This window comes from Urtica dioica, chromosome 3, assembly GCF_054948205.1.
Source record: "Urtica dioica subsp. dioica isolate 48M chromosome 3, U.dioica_male_clone48M_v1_H2, whole genome shotgun sequence".
Classification (NCBI taxonomy): Eukaryota; Viridiplantae; Streptophyta; class Magnoliopsida; order Rosales; family Urticaceae; genus Urtica; species Urtica dioica.
The window spans coordinates 5,401,967-5,423,018 of record NC_142758.1 but is presented as its reverse complement, the minus strand read 5'-3'; the positions used below and the strand labels follow the sequence as shown (position 1 = coordinate 5,423,018).

At 42.0% G+C, this 21,052-nt stretch overlaps 1 protein-coding gene across 1 annotated transcript; it reads left to right on the top strand.

Annotated features, from left to right (window-relative positions):
- Nucleotides 1-5,547: 5,547 nt before the first annotated feature.
- LOC149402218 (uncharacterized) lies at nucleotides 5,548-7,896 on the top strand. Its single transcript, XM_089608273.1, has 3 exons — nucleotides 5,548-5,922; nucleotides 6,025-6,570; nucleotides 7,384-7,896. The coding sequence occupies exons 1-3, from the start codon at nucleotides 5,548-5,550 to the stop codon at nucleotides 7,894-7,896; spliced, it is 1,434 nt and encodes a 477-aa protein (XP_089464399.1).
- The last annotated feature ends 13,156 nt before the right edge of the window (nucleotides 7,897-21,052 follow it).

Sequence of the window (21,052 nt, the reverse complement as noted above, 5' to 3'; positions counted from 1 at the left end):
ACATTCCCGAGTGGAAGTGGGAACAGGTTGCCATGGACTTCGTCTCTGGGTTACCGAAGACTGTGGGAGGGCACAATTCTGTATGGGTGATCGTCGATCATCTCACCAAATCAGCTCAATTCATTCATGTGCGAACCACTTATATGCTCGGCAAGCTGATTGAATTGCGTATTAAGGATATAGTTCGCTTGCATGGAGTCCCAATATCCATAGTGTCCGACCGTGACACTAGGTTCACGTCAATTTTTGGAAAAGTCTGCATCAGCATCTAGGAACAAATTTGAAGTTTTCAAGGGCTTCCACCCACAGACTGACGGACAGAGCGAACGAATAATTCTGATTTTGGAGGATATGGTTTGAGCTTGCATGATTGATTTCCAAGGCTCGTGGAGCAAATTCCCGCCTCTGGTGGAGCTCTTGTACAACAACAGTTTTTAGTCGACAATCGGTATGGTGTCTTATGAAGCTCTTTACGTTCGCAAATGTCGATCACCTGTGCATTGGTACGAGACAGGGGACAATAAGATTGTAGGGCCTGAGATGGTCGAACAGACGACATAAGTGGACAAGAGGATTCAAGAACGCATGAAGACGTCATAAAGTCGTCAGAAGCGTTACGCACACAAACGAATATGACCTCTAGAGTTTGAGGTTGGTGACAAGGTTTTCCTTAAAGTTTCTCCGATGCACGGAGTTATGCGCTACGGATTGAAAGGAAAACTTAGTCCTCGTTTTGTTGGTCCTTTCGAGATTCTGGAACGTGTGGGAAGGTAGCATATAAACTCGCGCTACCACCATCCATGTCTGGTGTGCATGATGTTTTCCACGTATCTGTTGTCAATGGTGCCCACAAGAAGAGTTCTAGTCTTTATTTTGTACATTTGATGTAATAAAGTCTCACGAAGACTCTTGCTTGTAATTGCTTATTCATTAATAAAAAGTTGAAACGTTCACTCATTCTTCCTTGTCTGTTTGAAGCTTTATGATAAAACGTTAATCTTTAGTCCATAAACAAACTTAACAACTTACGAAGAGACAAATGTAGATTTGCATTAACAAACTCTTCGTAGTTTGCTTAAAACGATATATTTGCAATCTAAGGGTCAAAAGACTATCGACCTCAGTATGATTGTTAGGAGAATCTATGATATCTGGTTATGGGGCATTGAGAGTTGGAGACTCTATAGTTCTTCTAGGTATCTTCCAAAGGTACTGAATTGACCAGTGCACTTCTAGAGACAAGATAAGAACAAACCATTTAACCTCTTATGTCTCGAAGTCACTACGTATGAATTGCATCGTGCTTACCTTAATCCTGAAATGAGACATGTCATTTCACAGCTTATGTATTCTCATTTGAGAAAGTCAGAGTTCGGACTCACTATGTGATTCTGAACAGGGCCTATTGGTGAAGTACTAAGTTGTGAGAATGTCATGAGTAACTTTGTGAAGTTCTCATAGATATGGAATTCATGTACAAGATTGCTGAAATGCAATGTATATCACATCATGCTTTGTTCCTTGGAATGTGAATAAATGAACGGGCCAGTGTCCAAATTGAGTCTTGACTCTTTTGGATGAAACAATGTGACTTGTTATCTCCTCGTCAATACATTGTTTCTAACTTATTCACAAGCGACAAAGGAGTTGAGGAAATAACAGCTAGAAGGGTAAAATGGTAATTTTGTAAATCCCGACTAGCTGATGATATTCATGAAGGGTAAACATTAATAATATTCTGTGGATCCACTCATTACAATTAGGTTGAATTCTTGAGTAGAAAATAAATTCATTTGAACCGAGAGATTTTCAGTGCCAACTCTTTAGTGGAGTCAGTTGACATTAAGCTAAACTTGGAAATGGTTTGTGAACTTTTGAGTCCAAGTATTTAGCTCAAGCTTTGTTCATTTGGATCCATGAGGTCACTGTCACAAATCACATCGAGTAGGAATAGTTAAACTAGAAGCTAAGTCAAAACAAGAACGAGACAAGATTTACGAAAATTGTCAAAAGAGTATTTTTGTCTTTTGAGACATAGGATGAAATGAATGTCAATAAATTTTTTGACATGGTCATTTGATGACATGCATCCACTCGGCCAAGTTAGCTTAATTGGGCCTTGTGGATTAATTTCATTTCATAAGAATTTTATTGAAAATTCTTAATGGGCCTTTCTCATGTTGTCATGAACAAATGAAGAAGCTTCTAGAAGCTCCTTCTAGAGAAGGCTTGGGAGCCCAACATAAAGAGAGAAAGGAAATTATTTTGTGCATGAATGTATCAAGATACTTGCCAAAAGAAAAAGAGGAAACAAATTTCCTATGCATAGCAATAGGAATTTCGGCCAAGCAAGTCAAAGGCAAGGCAAGGGAATAAAAGGGGAAACAAATCCAGGCCTTCTAGAAGGCTGCCTTGGCCGTGTGACATAAGTGGGAAGGAGGTAATATTTGCTCATGAATATGTGATATTCTATAGAAGAGGAAACTACCTTATTGAAGGTGAGACCTCTCCTATAAATAGGAGCCTCATTCTTCACATTTCATTCATCCCAAGTTTTAGAGATTTGAGAGCTTCTCTCTCTAGCTTGGCCGACTCCCCTCTCTCTCTCTCTAGTCAATTTCGTTTTTTGTTTTGGCACCTAGGTCCTCATTTGACCTAGCGTTTTTAGCTCTTCGACTTTAAGACTTGTTCTTGATTCGTAGTGTTTAAAAGTGCCCACTCACTAATTCCTTTTCTCTCGAGTGATTCTTGTGATAGAAACCATCGTGGTTGCTCGTGTTGCCGATGAAAGAAGAGAGACGTGATGCGAGGAAGACGAACGTTTTCAACCTTCCGAAGGCTCATCAACGTTCAAGCTTCTAAAAAGGTTAGTAAATCATTTATGTTCATAATAGTTTTTATTTACATGTGCTTGTTCTTTGTCTAGGTTAGTAAAATCGTTTTACTTGTCAAAATAAAATTTTTAAAATTTCGCCGCTTACCGAAGCGTTAAACTTTTTCTTAAACCCTAGATCAATTCCAACAGTATCCATGTTGAGGAAGTATGTAGCAGATGCCTCTCATGTGTTGAAACACCAGGAAATGGAAAGTAGCAGTTCTCGATAGAGACAAAGTTTTACGTAACAAGATGATATATGTGGTCAAGATCCTCTGGAGAGGAAGGACGCACGAAGAAGCTACATGGGAACTCGAGACAATAATGCACGAAAAGTACCTGACCTTGTTAAAAGTTTCGAGGACGAAACCTCAATAAGGGGGATGAATTGTAATAACAGTCCAGCTATGTACTATTCCTCCGGTAACTCTGTTGAGCCGTAATGTACTTTTGGGTGACCTTATGTAATATTTGTAAATATTTGAATCCTATAAATCTTAGAATCACGTTTAAAATTCTGCGTTGGACAATTTTGGGATAATTGCAAAATGGTCCCCGGAAATGCTAAATATTTGCAAATAGGTCCCTGTCCCGGGAATTTTTTTTATGGACCTCAAAAAAATAAAATAAAATAATATAAAATTCTATTTTAATCATTTAACCTCGCTCGTAAAATTTCAAGTCATTCCGAGACTGTTTGAAATTTTTTACGTTTTTAGTGTACGATAAAAACTGAAATTTTCGTAAACGAGCTTCGAAAATTATGAAACCTAGCACGGGGCCTAGTTATATGTAATTGAGGTATAATGTAAAATAAAATTGAGGAAAATCAATTTTATTTCACAATGTTGTAATCATTCGGTAAAAAATTAGGGTAACTTTTACGATTTTCAACTATTGCAATTAATCCGGTCCCGATGAGATAGTTTGAGCAAATTGGCGAGTGGATAAGAGAGAAGGAAGAAGAATACGCAAAAGGGGAATTAAAGAATGTCGACCTGGGTCCCCCGCCCAAAAAGAAGGTCTTTAACAACCGCGGCAGAGGCAATCCTTCACCGAAAAGATCCAGGCCCATCGAAGAAGGGGAACCGGAGTCCCCGCCGACCACGGCAAAACACCGAGTCGACTTCATAATGGGCGGGTCAAAGTTTTGCAAAAGCTCAATCAACTTGATAAAAGCTCACCAGCGTCAGCTGATGAATAAGACCGTTAAGATCGGAGAGTAACAGGATGTTCAAATCTCATTCTCCGAAAGAGAGGCCACCGGAGCAGCAGACCAACATGACGACGCGCTCGTAATAACGATCGACGTGTCCAACTGCGAAGTCGCTCGAGTCCTAATCGGCGAAGGAAGCTCCGTAGATCTTATCTTCAAAGATATCCTCAAGAGAATGGGAATCGAAGAATCTGAGATCGAGAAGGAGCAGACCCAATTAACAGGCTTCAATGGGTCAACCACTCCATCAATAGGAACCATTAAGCTGCCCGTAAAGACCAACAGGATAAATAAAATGGTTGAATTCCAGGTTCTGGAGTGCCTCTCCCCCTATAACATCATCCTGGGACGACCATGGATACATCAGATGAGGGCCATCCCCTCGACTTTCCACCAATGTATTCAGTTCCCCACGCCTGAAGGAATAGGTGAGATAAGAGGAAACCAGGCAACCTCCCGTAGTTGCTACCTCACTAACCACAAGCAAAATGTTAAAGAGGCTAGTGAAAAGCAAAAGCAATTAATGAACGTAGAGCCAACAGAAAATGAAAGCTCCAAACTAGAAGAATCGGACTCCCCAAGTACTGAAATGATAGTACAAATACAGCTCGATGGCCTCGACCCCTCTAAATGCGTGGGAATCAGAGCTGAGCTTAAGGGAGGCATACGACGAGAGCTGATTTGTTTCCTGAAATGAAATAAATCTACCTTCGCCTGGACGACGGAAGAAATGTCAGGGATTAGTATCGACGTTACATCCCATCAGCTTAACGTAGACCCAAGTTTAAAGCCAATAAAATAAAAGAGACGTAAACTTGGTCCCGACATGGCATCAATAGTCAACGACGAAGTTGAAAGACTCCTAAAGGCTAATTCAATCCACGAAGTCAAATACCCGGACTGGTTAGCAAACACCGTCGTCGTAAAAAAGAAAAATGGAAAATGGAGGGTATGCATCGACTTCACAGACCTGAACAAGGCATGCCCCAAAGACAGCTTCCCTTTGCCACACATCGACCAACTGGTCGAGGAAACCGCATGGCATAAGATACTCTCGTTCATGGACGCACTTTCGGGATACAACCAGATCCTAATGCATCCTGACGATCAGGAAAAAACGGCATTCATAACAGACCGAGGCACTTATTGCTACAAGGTCATGACATTTGGACTAAAGAACGCTTGAGCCACCTATCAAAGGTTAGTCAACGAAATGTTCAAAGAAAAAATAGGGAAAACAATCGAGGTGTATATTGATGATATGCTCGTCAAGTCCCTAAGAGATTGTGACCATGTAGGGCACTTGCAGGAATGCTTCGAGGTATTGAATAAGTATCAAATGAAGCTGAACCCTGCTAAATGCTCATTCGGGGTGTCATCTGGAAAATTCCTCGGGTACTTAGTCACCTAACGTGGAATTGAAGCAAACCCAGACCAACTGAACGCCCTAAGGGAAATGCCCTCGCCCAGAAATAGACGAGAAGTGCAGCGACTGACAGGCCGCATTGCCGCCCTCAATCGCTTCATCTCTCGATCCACGGACAAATGCCTCCCATTCTATCGACTCCTAAAGGGAAACAAGAAACTCGAATGGGATGAAAAATGCGAGAAGACATTCAAAGATCTAAAAGAATACCTGTCGACACCCCCGATTTTAGCAAAACCTTTGATAGGGGAACCTCTCTACCTATATGTTGCCGTCTCCCAAGCAGCGATTAGTGGAGTGCTCGTCAGGGAAGAGCAAGGGGACCAACGACCCATATTTTATGTGAGCAAGTCATTAGTCAACGCCGAAACTCGATATCCTATCATGGAAAAATTGGCATTAGGCGTATTTTCCGCAGCACGAAAACTCCGGCCATATTTCCAATCCCACTCCATAATAGTGATGACGACCCAGCCGTAAAGAAGTTTCCTACACAACCCCAACCAGTCAGGAAGACTGACCAAATGGGCAGTAGAACTAAGCGAATACGACATCGAGTATCGAAGTAGGACCTGCGCTAAATCTCAGGTTTTAGCAGATTTCCTCATCGAACTCCCAAGAGAAGACCCAGCCGTGACTGAGGATGATGGCACTTGGACACTGAAAGTGGATGGCGCATCATCAAAACAAGGGGCGGGCGTAGGAATACACCTGACATCACCCCACGGCGAGGTCATCGAACAGTCATTCAGACTCGACTTCGTTGCATCCAACAACAAAACCGAATACGAAGCACTAATAGCCGGACTAAGATTGGTTACAGTCGTGGGAGCAAAGCAAGTACATGCTTATTGCGATTCTCAGCTAGTAGCAAATCAATACTCCGGCCAATACAAAATGAGGGATAAGCGAATGGAAGCCTATTCGAAGGTCGTAAAAGATCTTGCAGCACAATTCAAGAAATTTTCTCTAACGCGAATCCCTAGGGGTGAAAACACCTCTGCAGACGCATTGGCCACGTTGGCATCTACCTCGGATCCGGACCTCAAAATGGTTATACCAGTCGAGACAATCAAACAATCTTCTATAGCCATCACTGTCACAGAAATAATAGCTATAGAAGGGGGGGGGGGGGGGGTTGGAGGGATGAAATCATACATTACATCACGACTGATACGGTCCCGTCCCACAAGATGGCAAAGCGAAGGCTCATGCTAAGGAGCGCAAGATTCTGCATAATAGATGGCAACCTGTTCAAAAGAAGCTTCGCAGGACCATACCTCAAGTGCGTCGGCATGGACGAATCAAAACGAATCCTAGAAGACGTACACGAGGGAGAATGCGGAAGCCACACAAGAGGCAGGGCACTCACCATCAAAATAAAGAGGCAAGGCTACTTTTGGCCGACCATGCTGGCAGATTGCGAGGCACATTCGCGCCGCTGCGACCGATGCCAACGCCACGCACCTAACATAAAAAGACCCGCGGAAGAGTTATCATCTATCTCGTCTCCATATCCATTCATGAAATGGTCTATGAACATCGTGGGACCAATGTCATCCGCCCCAGGCGGACTAAGGTTTTTATTAATCTTAACATATTATTTCTCCAAATGGGTCGAAGCACGCGCCTTCGTCTTGATAAAAGATTTCGACGTCACCGCATTCATCTGGAAAAATATAATCTGTCGGCATGGAACCCCCCACGAAATCGTAACGGACAACGGGTCACAGTTCATATCAAAAAAATTCAGAACTTTTTGTTTCCGCAATAACATTGAGTTGAAGATGTCGACACCACAGTATCCTCAATGAAATGGACACGCGGAAGCAACAAACTAAACTATAGTAGACTCAATATGGAAAGGCTCGATGCCAAAAAGGACGATGGGCAGAAGAATTGCCCGGTGTGCTCTGGGCATACCGAACGAGTCCTCGAAGGCCGACAGGAGAAACCCCGTTCTCCCTGGTTCACGGAGTCGAGTCAGTAATCCCAATCGAACACCAGGTGCAAATCCTTAGGGTGACACATGCGCCTGAGGATGAGTCAAAAAATAACGAATCACTATGCGTCTCCTTGGATTTTGTGGAAGAAATGCGGGATGCGGCCCTGGCACGACTATCCCTCTATAGGCAATCCATTGCCAGATTCTACAATAAGGATGTCAACGCAAGAAGATTTGACATAGGAGACTTGGTTCTCCGAAAAATCTTCCAAAACACTGCCGAAGCAAACGCGGGAAAACTCGGTGCAAATTGGGAAGGCCCCTACAGGATCACGAAAATTGCACATCCCGGAGTCTATGAACTCGAAACACTCAGTGGTGTTCCCGTTTTGAGATCATGGAACGTGATCAATCTAAAAAATTATTACTGCTAAAAAGGCAAGAATCGAATTACGACCGTTGGGTAATCTAATAAGGGTACGTAGGCAGCCTTTCTCTGCAAAGGCACAGTCCCAAAAATAAAATAACCTAAGTTGCCCGTTGGGTAACAATTGCAAAAGCATAACAACAAGGCTCCGAAGCCCACACCTCGTCCTAAAGGCTTAGGCCCCGGACTAGGACCAAGGCGAGATGCGAAATCTCACCTCGTCAACCAAGGCGAGATGCGAAATCTCACCTCGTCATCTCACGTGACATCTGAATCAGAGGACGTACCTCGCCAGAGAGGACCTCGCCCAGGAAGTACATAGCGAAGATTTTTAGATCTCGACGATCTAAAAAGACTAGACAACGCCCGGGTAAGATTCATTTGTTTACTCCAGCCTAAGGGAAACATTTTAGATCTTGGTTATCTGAAAGACTTAGCAGCTACAAAAAACATGTGTCAACGTGACTCCGGCCTAGGGGAAACATTTTAGATACTTCGATGATCTAAAAGACTTAGCCACTTTGAATATATCGCCATATGACCTCGGCCTAAAATCTTAAGGGAAACATTTTAGATCCCGGCGATATGAAAGACTTAACAGATTTTAGAAAATCCGAAGTGATTAAAACTTCGACCAAGTAACATTTTATGGAAACCCTCAGAACGAAAGGGCGACATGAATAACTTGGACAAAATACACACACATTCATGCACTCTTAAAAGAATTTGGCGAGCTAAAAGACTTGACAAATATTTAAGAAATGAAAATCGCATTAAATAATAAATAAAACAAGCAATCCAAAATAGATAGGGGTACCGAAGCCCCCTATAATTGTTTCAAAACAAATAAAAGTTTCGCCCAAAACAAACGAGCCCAAAAATATAAAAAAAAAGTAATAATAATGAACGAGAGGCGAGATCACGATGAGAACAGTTCTGAACTCAGACTTTGGGACGTTCTCGGGACGGGGTGAATCGTTGCGCCTCCTCTTCGACCTCGGGGATTGGGTTCAGAGTTTCGTCCGTCACACCCATCATCGATCCATGCTCGTCGAAGGGATGAACCTTTGACTCAGGAACCTCGGCGTAAGCGTCGGGAGCAGAGTCAGGCTGGACCTCGGGAGGAGAATGGTCGGAATAAGGAGTAAAGAGGATATCCTCGACCTCGGGAACGGCGATGGCGGCAAAATCCGCCTCGTACTGAGCGATATCATCCTCAGTGTCCTTGAGCTCGCCTGCCCAGTCGAAAACATCCCCTTTCAGGGCCTTCGAGATCAATTCTCGGTTGCCCCGGCACTGCTCGAGCTTCCTCAAGACGATGATGGCCTCGTCCATCTTCTCCTTCTGAGCAGGATTCTTCAGTATCTGATCCCGATACCGCAACGAAGTCGCTTTCCTCGCCGACAGGACTGCCCGAGCCTTCTCGACATTTGCCGACCTCTAGATCTTCGCCAGTTCGCTCAAAGCGGCGGCTAGATCCCGATCCCGGTTCCTCACCTTGGCCTCGGACACGTCCAGCTTTTTCTTCAGCTCGGCCGAGTGAACGCCCCATTTCCCGATCGTGGCCTCTTTCTTCTCGACCTCGGATTCCAAACCCTTGGTCTTCGCCACCAGGTCGGCCTGAGCGGCTTTGTATTTCGCCAAGAGTGCATCCTTAGCAGTGACGTCCTCCTCAAGAGAAGTCATTTTCCCCCTCACCTCCTTAAGCTCGGTCTGAAGGGACTCCGTCCCCTTCTTCACCGAGGAAAGTTCGGTGAGAGCAGCACTCGCCTTTCGAAGACGCTTCTCATACCGATAGACTCCCCGGTTGAACTGGGTCGACAGCTACAAAAAATGAAGAAGAAAATAGTATAAGACATATTTGCTAAAGTATCTCAGTTCGACCCTCCTATAAAAACCATAACAAAAAATATACTTACCCTGGTGATGGTCAATCCCATGCATCGGTACCAGTCCGACTCCATCAGCTCGAGAACCTTGGGCATCTCGTGACCATCTATGGTCATCTGCCTGAGGAGCCCTGCGGACGAGTAAAATTCGTCGCATAAAAGGTGAAGTGAAAATTGATGCAGTGCGCCTTCTTCGGTTTCGAAGAAGAGGCACCTGGATCACCTCATCGCGCCTCGCAAGGCCGCCTCGAGTCCTCGTCGTGCCGCTCCCGCCGGCCGGGGTGCTCTCCCCTTGAGCCACTCCGACCTCGGGAGCATTCTCTGGTCCGCTTGGAGCGACCACGGGTTTCGGATCCGTACTCCCGTACTCCCGTTACCCTTACTCTTCTTCTTCTTCTTCCTTTTAAGTTCGCCCCCGCGAGGGGCGTACTCCTCTTCATCTCGGCCCTCGCTCCGGCCTGCTGGAGTTTTCCTCTTTTTTGGTCCCGCCGTGGCCCCGGCCGAGTCATCCGCCTGCCCAGCAGGCATAGCAGAAACAGACCCGGGGGCTTGATCGCCCTGAGCCTCTCCGGCCCCCGCATGGGCGGCCTCAGTCTCGACATCCACAACTATCGGCCTGGGAGCGCTCTCCGGTGACCTCGACCTCGGGATCCTGAGAGGGACCCGAGGGCGCAGCAGCCGAAGAGGAAGCTGCCGCAGTCTTCTTACTGCGCCTCGCATCCCGAGCACTGAGAGGCACATTCATCGTTTCCTTGGTGAATATATAAAAAAAAAAGTAAATGATGATGAGAAACTCCTCGAACAGAATCATATAAAAATGACGAACTAACCGTCTCTAGGAGGGGGAGGCCAAAGTCCGGCTGAGGTAAATCGTTCCGGAGTGAAGCTCGGCCAATCAACAACGCCTTCCCGAAGCTGGTCAAGTTTGACTGCGAACTCCGCGATCGAGGGAGCCTTGATCTTTCCTACAATAACGAAGATGATAATATATGGTTAAGGCACCTATATATAAAAAAAATTTATAAAGTATCTCAAAACAGATTCGCATACTCGGTGAGCTCGCCCACTTCGCCGAAAAGTTATGAGCTCGGCTCCCGAAGGATTGCTCATTAACGGCGAAATAAAAATAACGCCGCCCCCCAATTCTTGTCTTTCAAAGGGAGACCAGAGATCACTCATCGGCCCGCAGCCTTCGAAAGATAGAAACACTTAGGGTCGTGTTTCGAGTTTTCCTTGACCACGCAAAAACGGACTAAGTCCGTCAAAGCGAGGTCAACCTTCTGTTCATGGGCCACAACCAAGAGGCCCATGACCATTCGAACAAAGTTGGGGCACATCCGGGACAAAGTTAACCCCAGGGCCTCGACGAAGTCGAAAAGAAGGGGGTGGATCGGGAACCGAAGTTCGCACGACTCCAACCAAACCTCGTACATACAACAGTACCCCTCGACTAAGGTATCCGCTGTAGCGAGAGGTGGAGGCAGGAGAAGCCCGATCTCGGGGGCTACTTGGTATTTATGATGGATGCTCGAAAGATCCGAGCTCCTGACGGCCGAAGGCATGAGGATGTCCTCATTACCCAAATGATTGGGTCCCGGCTGTGGAATCTCAGACCCAGACATCGAAATTTTAGAAATTTTAAACTAAGAAGAAAAAGTGATGGCGAAGTTGTTGGAATTGATCTAGGGTTTAAGAAAAAGTTTAACGCTTCGGTAAGCGGCGGAATTTTAAAAATTTTCTTTTAACTAGTAAAACGTTTTTATTAACCTAGACAAAGAGCAAGCACATGTAAATAAAAACTATTATGAGCATAAATAATTTACTAACCTTTTTAGAAGCTTGAACGTTGATGAGCCTTCGGAAGGTTGATAACGTTCGTCTCCCTCGTAGCACATCTCTCTTCTTTCCTCGGCAACACAAGCAACCACGATGGTTTCTATCACAAGAATCACTCGAGGAAAATGAATTAGTGAGTGGGCACTTTTAAACACGACGACTCAAGAACAAGTCTTAGAGTCGAAGAGCTAACACACTAGGTCAAATGTAGACCTAGGTGACAACACAAAAACCAAAAATAACTAGAGAGAGAGAGAGGAGAAATCGGCCACAAGGTCTAGAGAGAGAGTCTCTCAATCTCTAACTTATGTGGAATGAATGAAATGAGAGGAATGAGGTGGGGTATTTATAAGAGGAGGATTACCTTCAAAAGGTAGTTTCCTCATACCCCTTGCACGTCCAAATGAGCTTCTAGAAGCCTTTGGATTTGTTTCCTCATTTGCTTTCTCTCTTAGTTGGCTGAAATTGCACTTTCCTTCTAGAGGAAATTTGTTTCCTCTTTTTTTTTCTTTTGGCAAGTATCTTCATACATTAATGCACAAAATAAACTCTCTTTCCCACTATGGCATGAACGAAATTCAGAATTATTTTCCTTGGGTTGGACGAAATCTGAGCTTCTAGAAGGAGCTTCTATATGTTTCTTCATTTGTTCATGACAACATAAGAAAAACTCATTAAGAATTTTCAAGTAAAATTCTATGAAATGAAATTAATCCTCAAGGCCCAAATTCTTTAAGTTGGCCGTGTGATTTAAATTTCATTTGTCATCGTATGACAATGTCAAAAAGATTTATTGACATTCATTTCATCCTATGTCCAAAAAGACAAAATTACCCTTTTGACAATTTTCGTATCGTTCTTGTTTTGACTTAGCTTCTAGTTTAACTATTCCTACTCGATGTGATTTGTGACAGTGACCTCATGGATCCAAATGAACAATGCTTGAACTAAATACTTGGACTCAAAAGTTCACAAACCTTTTCCAAGTTTAGCTTAATGCCAACTGAATCCACTAAAGAGTTGACACTGAAAATCTCTCTGTTCAAATGAATTTATTTTCTACTCAAGAATTCAACCTAATTGTAATGAGTGGATCCACAGAATATTATCAATGTTTACCCTTCATGAATATCATCAGCTAGTTGGGATTTACAAAATTACCATTTTACCCTTCTAGTTGTTATTTCCTCAACTCCTTTGTCACTTGTGAATAAGTTAGAAACAATGTATTGACGAGGAGATAACAAGTCACATTGTTTCATCCAAAAGAGTCAGGACTCAATTTGGACACTGGCCAGTTCATTTATTCACACTCCAAGGAACAAAGCATGAGGTGACATACATTGCATTTCAGCAATCTTGTACATTATATCTATGAGAACTTCACAAAGTTACTCATGACATTCTCACAACTTAGTACTTCACCAATAGGCCCTGTTCAGAATCACATAGTGAGTCCAAACTCTGACTTTCTAAAATGAGAATACGTAAGCTGTGAAATGACATGTCTCATTTCAGGATTAAGGTAAGCACGATGCAATTCATACGTAGTGACTTCGAGACATAAGAGGTTAAATGGTTTGTTCTTATTTTGTCTCTAGAAGTGCACTGGTCAATTCAGTACCTTCGGAAGATACCTAGAAGAACTATAGAGTCTCCAACTCTCAATGTCCCATAACCAGACATCATAGATTCTCCTAACAATCGTACTGAGGTCAATAGTCCTTTGACCCTTAGATTGCGAATATATCGTTTTAAGCAAACTACGAAGAGTTTGTTCATGCAAATCTACATTTGTCTCTTCATAAGTTGTTTAGTTTGTTTATGGACTAAAGACTAATGTTTTTATCATAAAGCTTCAAACAGACAAGGAAGAATGAATGAACGTTTCAACTTTTTATTAATGAATAAGCAATTACAAGCAAGAGTCTTCGTGAGACTTTAGTACATCAAATGTACAAAATAAAGACTACAACTCTTCTTGTGGGCACCATTGACAACAAACTCCCACTTGACTCAAACAAGATGTGTGTATTCCTTCATGCCTAATCCCTCTCGATGTTGGTCGAAGACCTTGTTCGCTAGGGCCTTAAGACCTTGTTCGCTAGGGCCTTTGTGAATGGATCTGCTAGGTTGTCCACCGTTGAGATCTTCTTCACTTCCACGTCTCCGCGCTGCACGATCTCTCGAATCAAATGGTATTTTCTCTCAATATGCTTAGATCGCTTATGGCTTCGAGGTTCCTTTGAGTTAGCGACAGCCCCACTATTATCACAATGAAGGTGGTCATGGGCTCGTCGACGTTTGGAACAACTTCCAAATACTTAAGGAATTTTCTAAGCCATACAGCCTCTTTGGATGCTTCACAAGCAGCCACATATTCTGCTTCCATTGTGGAGTCAGCAATGCAAGATTGCTTAATACTCCTCCACACAACAGCTCCACCATTAAGGATGAACACAGATCCCGAAGTGGATTTCCTGGAATCCTTATCTGCTTGAAAATCGGAGTCGGTATATCTCGTCATAGTCAGGTCAGTACCTAAGTATGTAAGCATCAAGTTCCTAGTTCTTCGAAGATACTTAAGAACATGCTTAACAGCAATCCAGTGCTCGGGTCCAGGGTTGGATTGGAAATGGCTAACTACGCCAACGGCGAAACAGATGTCAGGTCTAGTGCAAAGCATAGCATACATGAGACATCCTACGGCTGAGGCGTGAGGAATTTTTCTCATGTCCTCAATCTCTTGTGCAGTCTTGGGAGACTGGTCCCAGAATGTACGCGGCTTCTCCTAGATCCTTCATATCGAATTGCTTCGCTAACCAGACATTAACCTCACATAACTTACCCACGTCATTACTAATGAGTAGTATATCATCGACATATAGTACCAGAAACACAACTTTGCCTTCGTGTATTAACTTGTAAACACAAGGCTCATCTATTGACTGTTCAAAGCCGAAGCTTTTCACAGTTTCATCGAATCTAATATTCCATGACCTAGATGCTTGCTTTAGTCCATAAATGGACTTAAGTAACTCACAAACCTTGGTCTCTTGACCTTTTTCCACGAAACTGTCTGGTTGAGCCATGTAAATGTTGTTGTCAATGGTGCCCACAAGAAGAGTTGTAATCTTTATTTTGTACATTTGATGTAATAAAGTCTCATGAAGACTCTTGCTTGTAATTGCCTATTCATTCATTACTAAAGTTGAAACGTTCATTCATTCTTTCTTTGTTTGAAGCTTTATGATAAAACCTTAGTCTTTTAGTCCATAAACAAACTTAACAACTTATGAAGAGACAAATGTAGATTTGCATGAACAAACTCTTCGTAGTTTGCTTAAAACGATATATTCGCAATCTTAGGGTCAAAGGACTATTGACCTCAGTACGATTGTTAGAAGAATCTATGATGTCTGGTTATGAGGCATTGAGAGTTGGAGACTCTATAGTTCTTCTAGGTATCTTTCGAAGGTACTGAATTAACCAGTGCACTTCTAGAGACAAGATAAGAACAAACCATTTAACCTCTTATGTCTCGAAGTCACTATGTATGAATTGCATCATGCTTACCTTAATCCTGAAATGAGACATGCCATTTCACAGCTTAGTATTCTCATTTGAGAAAGTCAGAGTTCGGACTCACTATGTGATTCCGAACAGGGCCTATTGGTGAAGTACTAAGTTGTGAGAATGTCATGAGTAACTTTGTGAAGTTCTCATAGATATGGAATTCATGTACAAGATTGCTGAAATGCAATGTATGTCACCTCATGCTTTGTTCCTTGGAGTGTGAATAAATGAACTGGCCAGTGTCCAAATTGAGTCCTGACTCTTTTGGATGAAACAATGTGACTTGTTAGCTCCTCGTCAATACATTGTTTCTAACTTATTCACAAGCGACAAAGGAGTTGAGGAAATAACAGCTAGAAGGGTAAAATGGTAATTTAGTAAATCCCGACTAGCTGATGACATTCATGAAGGGTAAACATAGATAATATTCAGTGGATCCGCTCATCATAATTAGGTTGAATTCTTGAGTAGAAAATAAATTCATTTGAACCGAGAGATTTTCAGTGTCAGCTCTTTAGTGGAGTCAGTTGACATTAAGCTAAACTTGGAAAAGGTTTGTGAACTTTTGAGTCCAAGTGTTTAGCTCAAGCTTTGTTCATTTGGGTCCATGAGGTCACTGTCACGAATCACATCGATAGGAATAGTTAAACTGGAAGCTAAGTCAAAACGAGAACGAAAATAGTCAAAAGGGTATTTTTTGTCTTTTGAGACAAAGGATGAATTGAATGTCAATAAATTTTTTGACAAGTTCATTTGATGACTTAATGTCACTCGGCCATGACTTGATCATTGGGCCTCGTGAATTAATTTCATTTCATAAGAGTTTTATTGAAAATTCTTAATAGGCCTATTTCATGTTCTCATGAATAAATGAAGAAGCTTCTAGAAGCTCCTTCTAGAGACATGTTGGGCGCCTACCCTATAGAGAAATAGGAGAGTTTATTTTGTGCATAAATGTATTTAGATACTTGCCAAAAGAAAAAGAGGAAACAAATTTGCATAAGGATGCATAAGGGAACTTCGGCCATGTTGAGAGAAAAGGCAAGCCATGAACAAAATAGGAAACAAATCAAGGCTTCTAGAAGCCTTGTTTGGCCGAGTTTCTCAAGTGGGAAATAAGGGTTATTTTGCTCATGAATATGTGATATTCTATAGAAGAGGAAACTACATTATTGAAGGTGATACCTCTCCTATAAATAGGAGCCTCATTTCCTCACATTTCATTCATCCAAGTTTAAGAGATTTGAGAGACTCTCTCTCTAGAACTTTGGCCGAAACTCCTCTCTCTCTCTCTAGTTTATTTTCGATTTTTCTTGTCTTGGCACCTAGGTCCTCACTCGACCTAGTGTTTAGCTCTGCGACTTCAAGACTCGTTCTTAAGTCGTAGTGTTTAAAAGTGCCCACTCACTAATTCCTTTATTTCGAGTGATTTAGTGATAGAAACTTTCGTGGTTGCTCGAGGTGCCGAGGAAAGGAAGAGAGACGTGCTACGAGGGGAGACGAGCATTGCAACTTTTTAAGAGCTTCTCAAAGATCAAGCTTCAAGAAAGGTTAGTAAACTTCTTAGCTCATATTAGTTTTTAATTAGATGTACTTGCACTTGTCTAGGTTAGTAAAAACCGTTTTTACTTGTAAAAGAAATTTTTTAAAATTCCGCCGCTTCCCGAAGCGATAATTATTTTCTTAAACCCTAGATCGATTCCAACAAATGGTATCAGAGCTATGGTCAAAGATTAGCATGTACATGTATTTAAAATTATGAGCTTGAAAATCGTTTTCGAAAGTTTACTAATTTTGTGACAAGTTAGAATTGTTATCTTAGATTTTTTTTTTAATTTATTGCTCTTGCCTTTAAATTAAAAATCATGTTGATTTTCTATGAGTTTTGGATGATATTAAAACACATTAGAATCATTTCTAAAAGTTTTTAATTTTTTATATTGAAAAACGTGTTTTAAATGTTTGAGAATTTTCGAGTAAAATTTTGTGACTAGTTTTGTTATTTTACTAGTTTCTTATTTTTACTTGAATCGTTTTATGCTTGTTGTTATTTCTTTTATGCCTTGTTATTACCTTGCTAATAAAACACAAATAAAAGCTTTAACAACCTTCATAAAACGTTCCGTTACACTCGATTCTTTTTCGCACCTAAAAAGGACCAAGCTTTAATTATTTCTTTTTCTTCGAGCTGGAGTAAACCCGAATTAAAAGTGGCATAACTCTGTGCTCAGAAATCTAAATTTAATGATTCTTGAATCAAATTAAAGCTCTGTCTGTCCTCTGTCCAATGCCACCGGTTTTGGCTCAAAAGGACATCGGAGCCGCCAGATATGGCGATTTTACTCCGAGGTGCGCGGCTGTTCCGAAACTCCAGTTTTTTTAGAAATCCGGATTTTCAAACCCCACTACCATGAGTTATAGAACTCTAATGAGAAAATTTTCTTGAGCAAAAATGTTTTTCATATGATTATAAACATGATGTGTAAGATTAAAATGTTTTGATTTTTGAAAGTTTAATTGAAATTGAGTTTTTACAAAACTAGTTTGAATTTTGAAAAACCGTTTTCACTTTCAAACTTGAAAATATTTTGTCATCCAAATCAAATAAGTTTTCAAAATGTTTTCAAAACTATATCTATATCACATATGTTCAAAATCTATATGCTCTTGAAAATTTGAGTGGGAGGTCTCTTTGTAGACAAGCCGAAAATAAAAAGATGTGTAATCTCAAACTTTCAAGTGTTCGAGTGAGTTGAAGTTCACACTTCCCTCATGCACTTTCACGAAATAGAAAATAGGAAAAGATCGAGTATGTACCTTGTGCCTTTATGCACTAATACTACTCTGAAGATGTCGATCTAGGATTCTCTTCTAGTTGTCCGCTCTGTCGCTCTCTAACTAGGAAATTTGTTTCCGAACTTATAAGAGTCGATGAACCAACTCCAAAAACTAAGTGGGAGGGTTATACTTGTTGTTTGTAAGCCACGATCCCCAACACTAATGAAAGAAGCAATTAACGTGGGACTAAGAGCCGCTCTTACGACCCTCACTTAAATGGGAGTACTCCAAGGCGTTATTGCTTCGATCATTGCTCAATGAGCTACATCCGAGAGTGAGACGATGATGGCAAGGCCTCCCCTTGGGGGATTGTTTTTCAAAGTTGACCTTTTGGACTAAGTGGTTGGTTGCACACTTAGGCTCAATCCCTAGTAATCCTCCCTTGATGCTCTGCGAAAGGATGTGAGTGATCAAACCAATTTAAAAGGTGGCTAGTCAAAATAGATGTATTGACATCTTGGCTTAACATTAATGATGTGTCATTTACTTATAAAAGGAGATTTTTTGCGGCCTTCTCTTGAGGGAGTAAATTATCGTTTGGTTTATAACACCTTTGGATTTTATAAAAGTCTTAATAAAACTTAAATCCTAAACCAAAGACTAATCATAAACTTGTTTCAACTTTTATAGGCAATATGTCTCTCAACCCTCTCTCAACCATTCTTTCCTCGAATAAACTCGAAGGCGACAATTACGTCGACTGGAAACGTAACCTCGACATAGTCCTTACTGTCGACAAGCACAAATGGGTTCTCACCACCCCCTGTCCTCAAACAAATGATGATTCGACGCAAGAGGAGAAAGACGCCCTGGCGGCCTGGCTTCGATCCGATGGGATTGCGAGATGCTATATTTTGGCATCGATGAACAATGTGTTGCAACAACAACATCGTGATTACGAAACTGCCACCGATATGCTCTACAATCTCCATGAGATGTTTGGAGGGCAAGGACGTCAAGCTAGGAAACAAGCGGTCCGACAATTCATGAACTGTCGTATGAAGGCTGGAACTCCCGTTAGAGATCATATGATGCTGATCATTAGCTATCTCAACGAAATGGAGATCCTTGGATATGAGATTGATGGGGAGACTAAAATAGATATGATCTTGGAAACTCTCCCCGAAACCTTTGATACCTTCAAGTTGAATTATTCCATGAACAAGCTAGAGTACACTGTTACCGAGCTCATGAAGGAACTTCAAACCGCTGAGGCACTCACTAAGAAAAAGAGGGCTCAAGGAGAAGTACATGCTACTGCCTCCACCTCTGGATCTAAGAAGAGACCTCGCAATGCCGAGAAGAAGAACCAACCTAAGGTTCAAACGAAGAAGAAGGCGCCAAAGGCTCCGAAGGTGGACAAGTCTAAAGACAAGTGCCACCACTGCAATGAGCCTGGTCACTGGCGTAGGAACTGTCCTGCCTACCTCAAAACCAAAGTAAAAGGTATTGTACTTGTTACTGAAGCTTGTTTAGTAGCTGATAATGTATCATCATGGATTATTGACTCCGCTGCTACTAACCATATTTGCTGCTCCTTGACTGGTTTTAGGAAAAGCAAAAGCTTAGAGGATGGCGACTTCTGCTTCAAGTGGGGTGATGGGAGAGTGGTGTCTGCGAAGGCTGTGGGATCCGTGACGTTATCTTTTGAAGATCGAACTTTAAATTTGAATAATGTTTATTATGTTCCTTCCATTGGGAAAAACCTAATATCTGTTGCTCAACTTTTCGAGCAAGATTATTATTTAAAGTTTATAAAGAATGGAATTCGTATTTCTTTTTCTAATTCTTTTGTCACTGATGCATGTATGAAGAATGGTCTTTTTTACATCTATCCCACTCAACCTTCTCTTTTAGACACCGAAATAGATAACGATCTAATTAGGGAGCCAAAGAGGATCAAACTTTCTGAATCCTCCGATCTAACAAAATCAACATACCTATGACACTTAAGACTTGGACATATCAGTCTAGATAGGATTCAGAGACTTGTGAGGGACGGTCCACTCCAAGCCTCTGTAATAGGTTCACTACCTACTTGTGAATCCTGCATAGAAGGAAAAATGACTAAGCGACCTTTCTCTGATAAGGGTCGAAGAGCCACTGAGTTGCTGGAACTAGTACATTCTGATGTATGTGGTCCGCTCAACCAACAGGCACGTGGAGGATACGAATACTTCGTTACCTTCACCGATGATTACTCACGATATGGGTTTGTCTATTTGCTCAAACACAAATCCGAGACCTTTAACGTATTTAAGGTCTTTAGGGCTTTAGTGGAAAAGCAAACTGGCAAAGTGATCAAAACCCTTCGATCTGATCGAGGTGGTGAGTATATGTCTGGAGAGTTCGATGACTTTCTTAAAGAAGAAGGTATCGCTTCTCAGCTTACCGCACCTGGCACGCCTCAACAAAACGGAGTGTCAGAGAGAAGAAACCGAACTCTTATGGAGATGGTTAGATCAATGATGAGTTATTCATCACTCCCTCTTTCCTTTTGGGGATATGCCCTTGAAACAGCCGCCTATATTCTGAACCAAGTTCCGTCCAAAACGGTTCCTGGTACTCCTTATGAACGATGGACTGGCCGTAAAGTGAATCTTGGCCGCATCTGAATTTGGGGTTGCCCTGCACACGTGCTGAGGCAAAAGACTAGCAAGTTGGCTAGTAGGTCAGAATTGTGCCTGTTTGTGGGATATCCAAAGGAAACCAAAGGTTTTACTTTCTATAGTCCCGAGGACGATAAGACTTTCGTTAGCACGAATGCTCGTTTCCTTGAGGAGGACTTTATGAAAGATGCAAAACCTAGAAGCAAAATTGTGCTTGAAGAAAAGTTGGGTGAAGAAGCTTCTACCTCATCTGTAAGAACTGTTCTTACCCCAACTGAAACACAACCTAACTCATCACAATCTCGTCAAGTAGTACTTCGACGTAGTGGGAGGGCTGTTCAAAAGCTTGACAGGTACATGTCTTATGGAGACTCTCTTGTAGCTGTCTCTGACATGGATGATCCTGTTTCCTATA